The sequence below is a fragment of the Aegilops tauschii genome, chromosome 7 (assembly GCF_002575655.3).
Source record: "Aegilops tauschii subsp. strangulata cultivar AL8/78 chromosome 7, Aet v6.0, whole genome shotgun sequence".
Taxonomy (NCBI): Eukaryota; Viridiplantae; Streptophyta; class Magnoliopsida; order Poales; family Poaceae; genus Aegilops; species Aegilops tauschii.
This window is the reverse complement of record NC_053041.3, coordinates 586,286,793-586,303,912: the sequence shown is the minus strand read 5'-3', so window position 1 is coordinate 586,303,912 and position 17,120 is coordinate 586,286,793. Positions and strand designations below refer to the sequence as shown.

Genomic DNA, 17,120 nt, shown 5'->3' with positions numbered 1-17,120 from the left:
ACTACTGAGACATGAACTCATGGTAATTCCATAACTGAAGTTGGTATAACAACTGTTCAGGACAAGGCAAAAAGGGGACACTGAGACATCTCAGTGTGCTTGCTGTAAGGTGTAACGTCAGCTCACTCACTGCACTGTGTATGCAGCAGAAAGGGTATTACATACAGACAGGACAGCTAAGTAACATTTCTTACATCTTATAAGCATCTACCAGAAGTTGATGATATTCATAGCAGCAGTATAACACCTCTACCGTTTGTATGTAACATTGCATCACGGTGAAGGCGGCGAAAGTTTGGTGACAGGTATATGGTGGAGTGACAAAAAAAGATATAGCATTCAGGCACGCAGTTTCAAAAGTTGAGGACTGATTATATTCAGCTTTCTCCACCATCAGGTCTCCTCCTCTACAAGAAACAAGTCTCCTCTGATAAGTTTCCTGTGTTAGAACCATGATGTTAGCACCAGATCAGTGAAATGCGCAATGGGTTGGTGGCAAGTAGTTTGATGCATGGCAAAAGAGCTGAAAAAGCAAAAACAGAAGGCCAAAATTGCGTTCATGTATAGAAAGGAACAAACCTCGGAGCGATAGGCTGCTCATCCGACAAAACCCTCAACAGCCTCTCCTCGAACGGTGTCGCATGCCAGCTGACCTTTTGATCCTAACACCAGCGACATCTTAGAATGGTTAGCTCATGTTAACCATAAGTTTGGGTATGCATTACTAGACAAACCATAAACCATCAGCACATACCTCCTTGTACTTGGTGGTCGTGTTTGGAATGCCATTGCCATCCCATGCCTTGGGAAACCTTGGAGTAGGGTTCTCGACATCTGCGTCCATCCCAGAAGCTGCCGTGAAGACGGGGCTCTCCGTGAAAAGTGTGTTCTCATCGCGCGGTTGGTCGGAAGCAGATGAAGTGACAACACCTTGATTCTCATTGTCTCTGGATGAAGGTTTTAGCCAGTGGGTCAGACTCATTGCAGCACGCTTTTCATCTGAATTTGATTTTGATAGAGCTCCACCATCCAATAGATCCGGGCTTCTGGTTTGGCACTTCGACTCCTCCGAAGGGGGTGATCCTTTTTCTTGGTATGAAGCATTCTCACTGGGAAAACTGAATGGCAGAGATTTTGAGAATCCCACCTTAGCGACTGAATTTGAAGAGGTCTGCTGCAGTTTCTTGATATGATCTGCTCCCAAATTTGCACGTTTTGGAGAACTGGAGGGCAGCATTGGTGAAGAATCGTCTGACGGTTCCACTTGCTGAAGCTTGTTCTCAATGGGTCTCAAGACAGGATAGACAAATTGTTTGCGGGTGCGCACACGCTTCCTAGACATAGTAGACCCTGTGTGTGAAGCATACATTGTTCCAGGGGTCTGCATATCATCTCTGAGAACCAAAGGTGTCGGGAAGGGTGAACCATTGCAGTCAGAGAACCTATTTTGCATGCTCCAGAATGGGGACTTATCACGGAGAACTGATCGAGGACCAGAATCAAGTGATTTATCTTGTGAAACTTCAAGTTTAGTCATCAAATCCTCCTCGCATTTGAAGCTGAAAGGTTGGCATAGACATCAATTATATAATATCATCAAACCATGTTAAAGAAAGTCCAAACACATAGGAAAAGTGGGTCAGTTATTACCATTCAGATGAATTAAGTCCGGATACTGATGTTCCTCCCATTGCAAGTGCATTGATGGACATGTCATCAGACTGCATATCCAAAAAGAAGGCATCAGAGATATGAAACTAATAAAAAAATTATTCCATAGATACTGTCCCCACCTCATTAGCGGATTCAGAATTACTTTCGTATGACACATTCCGAAGTTCAGCCGGGGTTTGCGATATTGTGCCATACAACTGGAGGTGAGCTGCCTGGGTGGATTTAAGAGCCACATGAAAATTTCAAATTAGGATAGAATATAAAAACGCCTCAGTTCTTGGAATATTTTACATACTCCCAAGCTCTGAAAACAAAGTCAGGTACTGCCAGAACGTAAAAAGTAAACAAATGCAGAAGATAAAAATATAAGAGATCATAACAGACTGTACATTTTGGTCAATAATACCAGCACCAGTGAGCTTTCCCAATAAGATAGGACTAGGAACGATGAAAAATTCTGGACTAAGCCCATATGTTCCAATGCTTAAAATAGAATTATTATCAGCAGGTGCAATGAGTAAAGCTCATGAACTCTTGAAAACATTGGATTTACTTATATAGCTACAAGACAATTAAAATGTAATTTTTACCGATATACTTTATGAAAATGCAAATGAAGCTGTGGGTATATTAGCTATCCCAGCCGCACATTTGCTTTCATGCAGTCAAAAAGGAACACAGGAAGGTTCTATCTTTTTTACCAGAACATATAAAAAGATGATTGACCATATACAACACCCAGTCCATGAAATTCCAGAACCATCCTTTTGTTTGGTCGTAACAAAGAACTAGCTATTTGCAGTGTGCATATGATAAAATACACTAACTAAAGCACTTGTAATGGAAAATTGTATGCCACAGGTTCACAGCTAGTAGGTACAGTGTGATATGGGTAAACCTAAACCCCTCCCTATAAATACAGGTACAATCAAATTCAATCTAAAGTGTTACCTTGTAGCAGATGGGTACCTAAAGGTAACAAATATTACAGTCAAAAAACGAAGCTAGATCCGCCGAACTACAATGGGACAGTCAAAATGGTCTTACACAAACATTCCCCACATGTATGACTCAAAAGAGGGACATGTATTCATTCAGTTATTAGGCACTGTGTAAACTTAATCTCTCCATCTAAACTATCCACATACATTGTGCGCGTCGGGGAAATGCAGTAACACATATGCAATCACAACATCAGCCTGGAACCAGAATCTGACAGTCACTGTAACTGTAAGGAAGTGCACAACCATTCCCCACATCTGTGACCCAAAACAGGGGCAGAAGTTCACCTAGCTATCACTAGGCACTGTGTAAACTGTAATCTCTCCATCTAAACCATCCACATACATCATGCACATTGTGAAAACACAGGCGCAATCTGGAAACCTCGAGTTCTGAACCTAGAACTACAACCTGACAGACAGTAACAATAACCGCATAGCCATTCCATTCCTCACGCGTGTGACTGAAAAAGTAACAGAGATTCATTTAGCTGTGCTCCGGTAGGCATACCTCTCGCCTAAGCTCCTCGTCGGTGTCATCGCCATCTCGCAACTGCTCATTCGACCCTGTGCTCTCTGCAAAACCTGAAACAACACCACGCACACATCGAAACGAACGACGCAGGGGTCAACCACAGCACACCAATGACGAATCCATGAGGCCAAAATCGCAAATCCGACGGAGACAATCGAGGATACGAACCTTTCTCCTCGTCCGAGGCCGGGAGCGCCTCCCCTCCCCGGCCCTTGGGCACGAGCGGATCCTGCACAGACGCGAACGCACCAAAACATAAAATCATCACCGCCTGGGCTCGGAGCACGAACGAATCAAGGGGGAGAAGGAGAGGGAGAGATAGGGTTCGGTTACCCGGTGGGCGGAGGCGGGGCTGTCGGGGCCGGGGCGGCGGCGGAACCAGGAGAGGAAGCAGTCGACGAGGACGGCGTCGAAGAAGGCGACCACCGCCCTCACCAGCGCCTCCGCGCACCCGCACATCGGGGCTCCGCCGGGGGCCTAGGGTTCCGCCGCGCCGCCGCGGGATCGGGACGGGATGGGGACGGAGGCGAGTCGGCCGTTTGAAATGGGACACGAGGAGGAGAGGAGGAGGGGACCGGAGAGAGGTAGCCGTAGTGAGAGAAACTCGAAGAAGCCCGGGGCGGCGGGCCGGGCCCAGGGGGTTTCGGCCCGGTTCGTCGGCAGGGGGCTTTGTCACCGCGGCCCAGCTCTTCTGCCGTCATTACTGGGCCGTCCCGTGGTAATCTGCCTGGGCCGTAGATGCGTTCTTCTTTTTTTGCGAATAGGGCCGTAGATGCGTTCGGACAACGAACGAACGGGTCGCGGTCGCGGGCTGTGTGGTGCGATGGTTTGACCGCTGTGGTGGATTCGCCGGGTGGGAGAGAAGTCGGCCTCGAGAATGAGCGAGGAACACTGTAGACACGAGGAAAAATGGTTCCCGGACGCCGACTGTTCACCGGCCGCGGGGATTTCCTGCGGATTCCGGCGACGAACTCCGCGGAAAAAGATGTGGCTGCGAGCTGGGCTTGGCACCGCCTCTTTGACGTTGCGCCAAGGAGTAAAGAAAGAAGTTACGTGGGGATCCGCTTAAGTTACCTGTCAATTAACTCACCGCGTCCGGCCCCTTCTCCCCACCTTGCTGAACTTTCATTCGGAATAGGGCTAAATGGGTTAGATCACACGTTTCTCGTGTGTCATCACAATATTTGATTTTTATGTGCCGATCGACTAACTCGCATAAAAAGACGCGGCCGCGAGCTAGGCTTGGCACCGCCTCTTTGACATTGCACCAAGGAGAAAAGAAGTTACGTGAAGGATCCGCTCAAGTTACTTGTCAATTAACTTGCCGCCTTCTCTTCTCCCTCCCTTCCCGAGCTTTCACCTGGAAGCGGGTTAAATGGGTTAGAGCACATGTTTCGCGTGTGTCGTTGCAGTGTTTGAGTTTTATGCGCCGACCGGCTAGTTGCTCTAGTGCGTAGTGCATCGACTGGTTCGCCAAGGATTTAGTTCGGTGCGCCAAAGAGGCCTGGGGAGTTTCGGCCCGGTTCATCAGCAGGGCTTCGTCGCCGCGGCCCAGCTCTTCTTTCTCCACTGGGCCGTCCTTTGGTAATCAGCTTGGGCTGCAGATGCGTTCGGGCAAAGAACAAATGGGTTGCGGTCGCGGGCTGGTACAATGCGACGTGATTTGACCGCTGTGGTGTGGATTCGGGTGGGAGGGAAGTCGTCGTCGAGAATGAGCCAGGAACACTGTAGTCACGAGGAAAATTGTATCTCAGACGCCGACTATTCACCGGCCGCGGGGATTTCCTGCGGATTCCGGCGACGAACTCGCGGAAAAATATGTGATTGCGGGCTAGGCTTGGCACCGCCTCTTTGACATCGCATCGAGGAGGAAAGAAGTTACGTGGGGATATGCTCAAGTTACCCGACTCCCCTTTACCCGGAAGCAGGCTAGATGGGTTAGATCACGCATTTCTCGTGTGTCATAGCAGTGTTTGAGTTTTTGTCGCTGACCGACTAGTTGCTCTAGCGCGTAGTATGCGATTCTTTTTCGGTAAACAAAAAAACCGTTTAGGTTAGTATGCGATTTGGTGCATCGACTGGTTCGCCAAGGATTTAGTTCGGTGCGCCAAAGAGGCCTCTGCGGAGGTCTCTGAATGTTTTGGCTTGTCTTCAACAGCTTCTTTGGGCTCGCCCTGCTACCATCGAGAGTAATCATGTTGCCACATGTCTATCCCTCGATCCAATTTTCGAGGCAAAGTCTGGCTTCACTCAGAGCTAACCATGTAAAGTAGATAGTGTTTTGTGAGTGAGAGGGGGCTATGTTTTATAAACCATGGTCCAAAGACCTCACTCTAGTACTCCCATCATTTCTCTATATAAGGTCTTATATTTAGGAACAAATAGAGTATTAAATAAGGAGAAGAGGGTGAAAAACCACAAAAGAGACACTCGTCCACATAAAAGATTGAGGCCAGAGAGCAAAATCATCACTCACGGCATATGGCTAATTTGACTTCATCCTAGACGACCAAACTAGAGACGCTCATAGTTACGATGACATCGTGGTGTCCATTCACATAAGCAAATTAATATGGGCGGCTGGTATCTTTCCAGTGAACTTCCCATAACATATCGCAGAAAAATAACGACTCAAAACAAGAACCTATAGTGATCAGGTGTTCGTTTCACATTCCATACCACAGAACCGAATCCTAGGCAGGAGAAAAACTCGACATGTCGTCGATGTCGACATGATCAACGCATGGGGTGCAAAATAATAAAACAAAAATAAAAATCAACAGTAACTCCGGGTGTAAGTCTGGTTGACTTTGCCCATTCTGTTCAGAGTTCAGCCGGGCTTTGGCGTTTTTGGCAGGTTTGAAAAAATAACAACCAGCAGAGGCAATAATTCCTGGGGACCTTTGGATTGGATGGTTGATATACGCGGCAACCGTGGCAGCATGCCGTTGAAAAACACGGCTGCTGGTAACTACTTGCCGTACACGAGACGGCGTACGTACACACATGTGATGATAATCAAGGGTCAGCTTAATTATCAGTTAAAAAGTCGGCACCGTCTTTGATTAGCACGAAGATGACCGCAAACAGTACTCGTACTATGGTATACTTGATATTCAAATTAAACACCATGCATTGACTTTAACCTCTACCACACTTAGCTGCTAGCTCCACTTGCACGCGACACACAAAAGCTGGCAAGACAAGTACACACATGTTCCTTCCTCGGCTGGCATAGCTCATGGAGTTAGCTAGTCTCATCGACGGCGATGGCCATGAATAGTAGATAGATAGACCCGGCCGCATTTTATATTTTCCATGCGCTTTGCTACCGTATATAGCGTGTGTCCAGTGGAAACACCGAATATGTTTGACGTACGTGCATGCATGCCAAAGTAAGCAACTGCTCGCCAACGATTTAATAGGGCAGAAACCTGGCTAAAAACAAGCAGATTGTCCAGACGAAGCCACTTCATTCAGTCGTTTGCATGCTAATTTAGCTTAGAAAAATCCGTACGTTCCAGTGGTTGAGCTTTGTCAAACTCTTGGAACGGTCTCAATGACTAGAGGCTAAATATATACAATTCAGACCTCTTGCTTGATTGCGTGCGTACTACTAGCATGCGCCTTGGAATTCAAACTGTCATTTGCTCGGCCGACAGGTGTACGTACATGCCGACCGTTTTCAGCAACGCCAATTCAGCGGCAAAGCTCCTCACGGTAAGGTTCCCATCGTAACCACTGATCCACATTCTCGAATGTTTTTATGTCCATCTCAAAAATAATACTAATTTGTTATGTCTCCCAGCCGTTGCATCTGAGCTAGGTACACCCAGCTAATTGTTACACATTTTAACTCTCGCAAAAAAAATTACTAAGAAAATTTGCATAGAAACAATAAGCTAGCAATGAGTTGATGCCCGCCTTCAGGTTTTCCTAATGTTTCGGATGCTGCACTAGGATAGCAACCAACTCATAGATAAGAACATATTCTGGAAATAATTTGACATTTTTTGTTATAAAAACCAATATCATTATGGTTTTTGTGGACCAACTTCGAGCACTAACACCTACAAAAATATGTGCACGTAATATTCATGGGACCCCCCCTGAAGTTAATGCCAAACATGTGCCAGTCTCCACCTCATATATATAACTAGACCATAGAGGCGCACATTGCAGCGCCCGTCCTTAAACCCTCAAAATTAGATAGGCACAAGATTATGTGCATGCAAGAAACCTCCTAATTCTACAATAACAAACTGCAAAACACGAAACCAATGAAGAATCAATCTTTGACAGCAAGAAGTGAGGAACACAAATATTCACTCCGAAAAGGCATAATGTACCTATCTAACAACAAAATGGAGCAGACAGAATTGACGGAATGGACATCTACTAGATTGATCACAACTTTATTTTTCAGGTTTTATGTGCTTCCAAAGCTTTGAGTTTTGATAATGACGGAAACGGTAATATTCCTACTTGAGATGGCAAAATATGAGTTATGTGTGTCCACAAACTGATTACATCAATAGATAATAATAAGATAAGATTTAAAGTGAAAAGGTTTTGCTGGTCTAGCTGAGTATATAATCACAAGCACTTGTCCCATAACCTGAAAACGCCAACATATTAAGATGAGAGCGCCAAACCACTTGTTTCTTTGTAATATTTTTTCTAACAGCAGAAAAGAATGCCAAATGAGTATCTAAAAATGAATAATTTAACTCCATCTGTTGAAAGTGTTAAATGAATAATTGAGACTCCATCTGTTGAGTACTAAAGATCTGAATTTGTTTGTTTCACATAATAAGAAGTGTTGAAACCCCCCTTTATCTAGTTGTACCAAGAGTATGACATACACAACTTTCAAAACCAGAAACACTACCAAATTGCTCTGTCACCCGCCGCAAACTCCTCCTCGCCGCGACACAACACCTTCACCATTACCTTCCCATCACCCAGTGACACATCCCCTCCCTGAAGCCATCCGCCGCCGCTACCAGCAACCCGCCAATTGATAGGATACCACCGACCGCCCACCTCATCTGTCAAAACGGTGGTACTCTGCTGCTAGGGTTGAGGAGGGGATCTAGGCGCCATTGGGAAAGATTGCGGCGGTGTTTGAGGCTTCTAGGGTTCACCTCTAAAGTCGCTAGAAAACATTGAGGACTTTCCAAGATTGCACCCAACATTTATCATGAACCGGCTAAAAACAGGAGGCAAACAGGACATGGACGCATTGACACTACCAAAGAAAGTACCAGGAGGAAGAGAGCCAAGTTTCATCTTCACTATTATGCTACCACCGCACCCAACAACCGATTCAATGGTGACGATGACATGTACCTAGGGTAGGGTAATGGGTCTGACCTAGATACCCTTCCCAAGGACACCGCCCTACAGTCAAAGGCATTCAAAGTAGAGCAACGTCTACCGACTGAAATCACCTCAGAGTACAACCCACTCGACCAACAATTCCACTCGGATAACCCAATTCCATTCGACCATACCAGAAACCACTCGGAGTACAGAAGATCTAAAGTCATTCAGGATGGCAACGGTCAGGCGTTCACTCCGTAGTCTTAATGATCATTTATATGTCTTTATTATAGGCGTTACCAGTAACGTCTCACCTTAATGTACATTGAACCCCTTGTAACGTGGGTTGGCTGGGGTCCTGGCGCACTCTATATAAGCCACCCCTCTCCGCTGGCACAAGGGTTCGCACCCCCTGTAACTTCACGCATAATCCAATCGACCAGGCCTCCGGGCACTGAGACGTAGGGCTGTTACTTCCTTCGCGAAGGGCCTGAACTCGTAAATCTTGTGTGCAGAACCTCATCGTAGCTAGGATCTTGCCTCCTCCTACGTACCCCCTATTCTACTGTTAGACTTACTCCCATGACAGTTGGCGCCCACCATGGGGCAGGTGTCTTAGCGATTTTCCGGTGAGGTTGCGATTTTTTCCGATTCCTATCATCATGGTTTCTGACGGCGGTTTGGCTGAGGGCCGCGAGATCCGTCTCGGCGCGCTCGTTTTCATCGCCGACGACTCCGCCTGGCTCCAGGAGGCTCCCCTCGACGTCGAGACGCTCCCCGTCCGCGGGGCGACGCACTTTCGCGCATGTGTTCGCGGCGTCTTTCTGCGGCAGCCGTCGACCCAGTATCGGTCGGCTCCCACAGCATCTTTGCTCCCCGCTACCCGCCGTCGCAAGCGATCCGGTCGGTCGCGGCTTCAGCGGTGGGTGAAACATGCGGTGGCCCGTCAGTCGGCCACCCCTCAAGTCGCGGCAATCGAGCCCGACGAATCTCTCTACGGCCTGTTCGATCTGTCGACTGACTCCGTTGAGACCCTGTCCGAGTGCGACAGCAGCGACCCCGCGGCTGAAGTCCTGATGGTCGACACGCCGCGTAGACCTCCTGGTTTCCGTCGCGGCGGCGGTGATGGCGACCCGTCGCTCAGTCACGAGGAATATCGTCCCGAAGCCCTGCACCGTCGCAACGTGGAGGCGCTCCACACTCCCATCATTGGAGAAACCTCTGAGGCTCCGGCCTTGGAGGCGGCGCGCCTGGCCACTTTGGCTGAGCGCGCGCAACCGGAGAACCTTCAGCATTCACTCGACGAGCGCGCCCGTCAGCAGATCCCTGAATCCAGTCGACGGCGACGACATTTATTTCCGTCTGAGCCCCAGGTATATCGCACTCCGATTCAGAATCTTACAGCTGCAGCCCATATAGCAGAGTTGATCCAGCCGTCCCAATCAGCTGGAAGAGGTTTGATGCAGATCCGGGCGCTGCTCCGAGCAGGAGGAGAGCAAAACACAGCCGTTTCTCAGTCTCGCAACAGGATCCATATCAGATCTGTGGTGGCTGACACAGTCCAGTTGGCTCACAGACCAAGATCGCCTCCACGGCGTGAGGGACGTGGGCATCACCAAGAGCAGTATTTGGGTCGGAACCACGAGCTGTATGATCATCGACTCGGCCGTGATGACCGTCGTCGAGTGCCTACGCCCCCTCCGAGGGGCGGATCATATGTGCCCCGGCAATATGACGACAGGCGCCCATACAGCGATGAGCGGAGGGTCCCAGTCGACCCAAGAGAGCCAGGGTTTGATGCGAGGTCAATCCTCGTTCAAGGTCTGGTCGACAGGAACAGAGCACACAGAGAAGGACGCGACAGAGACCGTCTGACTGGCAGCAGAGTTCATGTCTTCGGACCTGAGTGTTTCAGCAGAGCCATCAGAGCTGCTGAGATTCCTCCCAACTTCAGGTTGGCGACGGGAGTGAGCAAGTTCACCGGTGAGTCGAAGCCTGACACTTGGCTGGAAGATTACCGAGTGGCTTTGCAGATTGGTGGCTGCAATGACGATGTAGCCATGAAGCATCTCCCCTTGATGTTGGAGGGCTCGGCTAGAGCTTCGTTGAATCAATTGGCTCCTGGCAGTATATTCAGTTGGGAAGAGTTGGCCCGAGTGTTTGTCAGGACATTTGAGGGCACTTGCAAACGACCCGCAGGGCTGACTGAGTTGTAGCATTGTGTGCAGAAACTGAATGAAACTCTGAGGGATTACATCCAGAGGTGGACCACTTTGCATCACACAGTGGAAAATGTATCCCAGCACCAAGCTGTTTGTGCCTTCAAGGAAGGCGTTCGGTACAGAGAGCTTAACTTGAAATTCGGCCGGACAGGAGATATGACTCTGGCCCGAATGATGGAAATAGCCACTCGGTACGCTAACGGTGAGGAAGAAGATCGACTCCGAAGTGGCAAGAGCAAACCAGTTGCCCAGGACACCGGAGGAGGTCGGAAGCAGAAACGCAAGGCTGAACCCGCAGGCCCAGGTGAAGCTGCAGTTGTGACCCAAGGAAAGTTCAAGGGGAAGCCTAAGGGGCCCTGGATCCCTAAGAAAGTAAAAGATCAAGCAGGAAATGATGTGTTGGATTTGCCATGTCATATAGACACCAAGAAAGATGAAGAGGGTAATCTGATTTATCCCAAGCATACCACTCGACAATGTCGACTCCTTATCCAGCAGTTCCGAGAGAAACAACCTAGTGAGAAAGAGAAAGAGTCTGATAAGGACGAGGACAAAGAAGAGGGCGATGGTTACCCTCAGGTCAATGCCACTTTGGTGATTTTTGCTGACGTTGAGAGCAAAAGTCGACTGAAAGTTATCAACAGAGAAGTGAACATGGTTGCTCCGGCAACGCCAACATATTTGAAGTGGTCAAAGACTCCCATCACATTCGACCAGTCCGACCAGCCGGCGCATGTTGCTACCCCAGGGCGACAAGCGTTGGTGGTCGACCCAGTCGTTGGGGGTGCCCGACAGACCAAGGTTTTGATGGATGGTGGCAGCGGCCTGAATATTTTGTATGCTGAGACTCTACGGGAGATGGGCATTCCGATGTCCAAGCTCAGCGAAAGCAATATGCGGTTCCATGGGGTCATCCCTGGGAAGAAAGCCGATTCACTCGGCCAGATCACTCTTGACGTGGTTTTCGGTGATTCAACGAATTACCGTAAGGAAAAGTTGACATTTGAAGTTGTGGATTTTCATAGTGCCTATCATGCTATTTTGGATAGGCCCGCATATGCCCGTTTCATGGCTCGACCATGTTACGTGTACCTTAAGATGAAGATGACTGGACCCAAGGGCGTGATCACAGTCACTGGTAATCGGCAGAGAGCAGAAGAGTGCCTCCAGAAGGGCTCGAAAATTGCTGATGAGCAGATGGCAGCGGTGGAAATGCAAGAGTATCAGAAAAATGCAGATCCGAGTGATTTGTTGCGTTCTAAGAAGCCTGCTTCAGAGTCTGCATTTCAGTCGTCCGGTGAAACAAAGCCAGTTCACATTCACCCGACCGACCCCAATGCTGCTCCGACTCATATTTGAACAGCACTCGACAGCAAATAGGAAGAAGCGCTTGTCCAGTTCCTTCGTGATAACGGGGACATCTTCGCATGGAAACCTTCTGACATACCAGGTGTACCCAGGGGACTGGCTGAGCACCGTTTGCGAGTCGACCCAAAAGCAAAACCTGTCAAAGAGCATCTCCGACGGTCCGCCGTGGAGAAAAGGAAGGCAATTGGCGAGGAGGTGGCTCGGCTTCTGGTAGCTGAGTTCATCCGAGAGATTTACCACTTCGAGTGGCTCGCCAACGTTGTCATGGTTCCAAAGAAAGATGATTCACTCCGTATGTGTATTGACTTCAAGCATATCAATCGGGCCTGCCCGAAAGGTCACTTCCCTCTCCCCCGCATCGACCAGATTGTCGACTCAACTGCGGGATGTGAACGATTGTCCTTTCTGGATGCATATTCCGGGTACCATCAGATCCGACTGTATGGACCCGACAAAATAAAAACAGTTTTCATCACCCCATTCGGGTGCTTTTTCTATGTTACCATGCCCTTTGGCCTAAAAAATACTGGTGCCACATTCATGCGCATGATTCAGAAGTGCCCGCTCACTCAGATCAGTCGGAATGTGGAAGCATACATGGATGACATCGTGGTTAAGTCGCGTAAAGGTTCCGACCTGCTGACTGACCTCGTTGAAACCTTTGCCAACCTGAGGAGATATGATATCAAGCTCAATCCGTCGAAGTGTACATTCGGAGTCCTAGGTGGAAAATTACTCGGTTTCCTCATTTTCGAACAAGGGATCGATGCAAACCCAGAGAAAATTGGTGCAATCCTCTGAATGAAACGCCCTGTGTGTGTGCATGACGTTCAGAAACTTACTGGTTGTTTGGCCGCTTTGAGTCGATTCATCTCTCGTCTCGGTGAAAAGGAATTGCCTCTTTACCGACTGATGAAGAAATCTGACAAGTTCGAGTGGACTCCTGAAGCTGACGCGGTGTTTGTAGAGCTCAAAGCCCTGCTTTCCACCCAGCCGGTGCTCGCTACCCCAATCAGCAAAGAGTCTTTACTGCTTTATGTTGCAGCCACTGGACAAGTTGTCAGTACAATACTCACGGTCGAGCGGGAAGAAGAAGGTAAAGCCTACAAGGTTCAACGCCCAATGTACTATATTTCTGAAGTCTTGACTCCATCCAAGCAGAGATATCCGCATTATCAGAAGCTTGTTTATGGAATATACTTGACCACGAAGAAGGTTGCACATTACTTCTTAGATCATTCAATTACAGTCGTCAGTGACGCTCCATTATCAGAAATTCTGAACAACAGAGACGCAACTGGTCGAGTGGCAAAATCGGCGATTGAACTTCTTCCGTTGGATACCAAGTTTGAGGCAAAGAAAGCAATCAAGTCCCAAGCAATAGCAGATTTCCTCGCCGAGTGGGTTGAGCAGCAACAGCCGACTCAGATTCACTTGGAACATTGGACTATTTTCTGATGGATCCAAGATGCTGAATGGTTCTGGTGCTGGGGTGGTCTTAGTATCCCCACAGGGCGACAAACTCAGTTACGTTCTCCAAATTCACTTTGATTCCTCCAACAATGAAGCTGAATACGAAGCACTTCTGTATGGGTTGCGTATGGCCATTTCACTCGGCGTCCGTCGCCTAATGGTTTACGGCGACTCAGATTTAGTGGTCAATCAAATGATGAAGGAGTGGGACATCAGGAGCCCAGCTATGACCGGCTATTGCAATGCAGTGAGAAAGTTGGAAAAGAAGTTTGAAGGGTTAGAGCTCCACCACATACCTCGACTGAAGAATCAAGCAGCTGATGATTTGGCAAAGATAGGTTCCAAGCGAGAGCCCATCCCCAGCAATGTGTTCTTGGAACATCTCCACACACTGTCAGTTCAAGAGGATCCTTTCACAGAAGAGCCCTCGCAACCAAAAAGTTCTACCGATCCAACTGAAGTCGAGATCCCATCCATGGTCGACCTGATCATGGAGGTTTTGGTCGTCATCCCCGATTGGACGGTGCCATATATTGCATATCTGCTCAGGAAAGAACTTCCAGAAGATGAAGATGAGGCCCGTCAGATTGTTCGTCGATCCAAAGCCTTCACCGTGATAGGTGGACAGCTTTACAGAGAGAGTGTTACTGGAGTTGCTCAGCGGTGCATCACGCCCGAAGAAGGTCAAATGATCCTCAATTATATCCACTCGGGGACCTGTGGTCACCATGCGTCCTCTCGGACCATTCTGGCCAAAGCATACCGAGCGGGATTCTATTGGCCGCGAGCAAATGAAATGGCAAAAGACATAGTCGACAAGTGTGAAGGCTGTCAGTTCTACGCCAACATGTCCCACAAGCCAGCATCAGCCTTGAAGACCATTCCACTCGTCTGGCCATTTGCTATTTGGGGATTGGATATGGTTGGACCCCTGAGGACCGGCAGGAGCGGCTTCACCCATCTGCTTGTAGCAGCCGACAAGTTCAGTAAATGGATTGAAGCCAAACCCATCAAAAACCTCGACTCGAGTACCGCCGTCAGCTTCATCAGAGAGTTAACGTTCAGATATGGGGTCCCGCATAGCATCATCACGGACAACGGTTCAAACTTTGATTCAGATGAGTTCAAGGCTTTCTGTGCCTCCCCAGGCACTCGGGTCGACTACGCTTTAGTCGCTCACCCGCAGTCGAACGGACAAGCAGAAAGAGCAAATGGTTTGATCCTCCAAGGGTTGAAACCCTGGTTGATGCGTGACCTCAAGCATGCGGCTGGCGCTTGGATAGACGAGTTACCATCGGTGCTTTGGGGATTAAGAACAACACCAAATCGGTTGACTGGTCGGACTCCCTTCTTCATGGTCTATGGGGCTGAAGCCGTGCTGCCGAGTGATTTTCTTCACAACGCGCCCCGAGTGGAACTTTTCTCAGAAGCCGAAGCAGAACAAGCTCGACAAGACGCTGTTGATCTTCTGGAAGAAGAAAGAGAGATGGCCCTGATCCGGTCGACCATTTATCAGCAAGACCTCCGTCGATTCCATGCCAGAAACGTGAGAGGTCGAGCATTTCAGGAAGGAGACCTTGTGCTCCGAGTGGATCAGCAACGGCCTCACAAGCTTGCTCCTGCTTGGGAAGGTCCCTTCATCGTCACCAAGGTGCTCCATAACGGAGCGTATCATCTTTACAATGTTGAACACAAGAAAGACGAGCCACGCGCTTGGAATGCGGAGCTGCTCTGCCATTTTTATACTTAAACATTCGGACTGATGAGATGTAATAAGAAGTACATTTCAGTTTGTTTATCAAAGACACAGTTTTATAGTCTCCTAAATGATTGTTGTTACATATGCATGTGTTAAAAAAACCCCAGTGGGTGGCTTAGCTGCGAACCCGATTCGCCTAAGTTTCAAAAACAAACTCCGAGTGACGAGCAATCCTCTCACTCGGGGGCTTAGCCGCGAACCTGATTCGCCTAAGTTTCAAAAACAAACTCCGAGTGACGAGCAATCCTCTCACTCGGGGGCTTAGCCGGGAACCTGATTCGCCTAAGTTTCAAAAACAAACTCCGAGTGACGAGCAATCCTCTCACTCGGGGGCTTAGCCGCGAACCTGATTCGCCTAAGTTTCAAAAACAAACATCGAGTGAAGAGCAATCCTCTCACTCAGGGGCTTAGCTTCAGTCCTGCACTCGCCTAAGTTTCAAAAATCCTACCGAGTGAAGAGCAATCCTCTCACTCGGGGGCTTAGTTGCAGTCTCATACTCGCCTAAGTTTAAAAAATCCTACCGAGTGAAGAGCAACCCTCTCACTCGGGGGCTTAGCTGCAGTCTCGTACCCGCCTCAGTTTAAAAAATCCTACCAAGTGAAGAGCAACCCTCTCACTTGGGGGCTTAGCTGCAGTCTCGTACTCGCCTAAGTTTAAAAAAATCCTACCGAGTGAAGAGCAACCCTCTCACTCGGGGGCTTAGCTGCAGTCTCGTACTCGCCTAAGTTTAAAAAATCCTACCGAGTGATGAGCAATCCTCGGGGGCTTAGCTGCAGTCTCGTACTCGCCTAAGTTTAAAACACATTCCGAGTAAAGAGCAATCCTCTCGCTCGGGGACTTGGCCACACGCTCCGAGCTGCGTCATAAGCACAACGTACGCTCCATCCCGATCCGCAAGGACGATGAGGTGCAGGTCATCTGCGACCCTCTCCTCAGAGCTGCATCATAAGTACAACGTACGCTCCATACCGATCCGCAGGGACGACGAGGTGCAGGTCGTCTGCGACCCTCTCCTTAGAGCTGCGCCATAAGTACAATGTACGCTCCATCCCGATCCGCAAGGACGACGAGGTGCAGGTCGTCTACAAACCTCTCCTCAAAGCTGCATCACAAGTACAAATATCTGTTCCGAGTGAAGTGACGAGTTCCACTCGGATTTAGAAGATTCGGAAGCAGTAAAGCCAAAGAAACCGTATTCAAAGAAGAACCAAGTTTAGATAAATCTTGCAAGGTTCAGAACCGCAGATAAAAGTGCTCAGGCATCAGGCCCGAAAGAGTTTAATGGTTACAAAATCACTCGGCATTCCGAGGCAAATTTAATCAAGGTTTAAAGTTTGTTCACTCCGTGGGAGGAGGGCTGGCAGGCTCGACGAACTCGTCCAAATCGATCCCGCCCGCAATACAGGTGGCTGCTTCGATGAAGGTCTCCATGAAGGACTAGAAGTCCAGCTTCTTGGTATTAGCCACCTTGAGCGCTGCTAGTTTCTCTTCCTTGGCCTCCTTGCAATGGACGCGAACCAGAGACAGAGCCACATCAGCACCACATCGGGCAGATGACTTCTTCCATTCCTGCACTACCAGGGATCTCATTAAGTCGAGTCATCAGAGACTCAAGATCGTTCTAAAATGTCACCCTTGGCCAGAGCGCCGTGTCAATCCGCGACACCTCCACCTTCAGTCACGCAAGGTAGTCCATGGCGTTGGCAGGACGAGATTCCACTCGGAGCACGTTCATGGCAGTTTCGTCCTTAACAGGGGAGTT

At 48.8% G+C, this 17,120-nt stretch overlaps 1 protein-coding gene across 1 annotated transcript; it reads right to left on the bottom strand.

The window, feature by feature from the left end:
- Window positions 1–12: 12 nt before the first annotated feature.
- On the bottom strand, window positions 13–3,774 carry LOC109764499 (protein JASON). The gene is made up of 8 exons (XM_020323306.3): window positions 3,544–3,774; window positions 3,379–3,439; window positions 3,187–3,260; window positions 1,794–1,886; window positions 1,651–1,721; window positions 755–1,559; window positions 580–662; window positions 13–439 (listed from the first exon to the last, which is right to left on the bottom strand). The coding sequence occupies exons 1-8, from the start codon at window positions 3,667–3,669 to the stop codon at window positions 394–396; spliced, it is 1,359 nt and encodes a 452-aa protein (XP_020178895.1). The 5' UTR covers window positions 3,670–3,774; the 3' UTR covers window positions 13–393.
- Window positions 3,775–17,120: the final 13,346 nt, after the last annotated feature.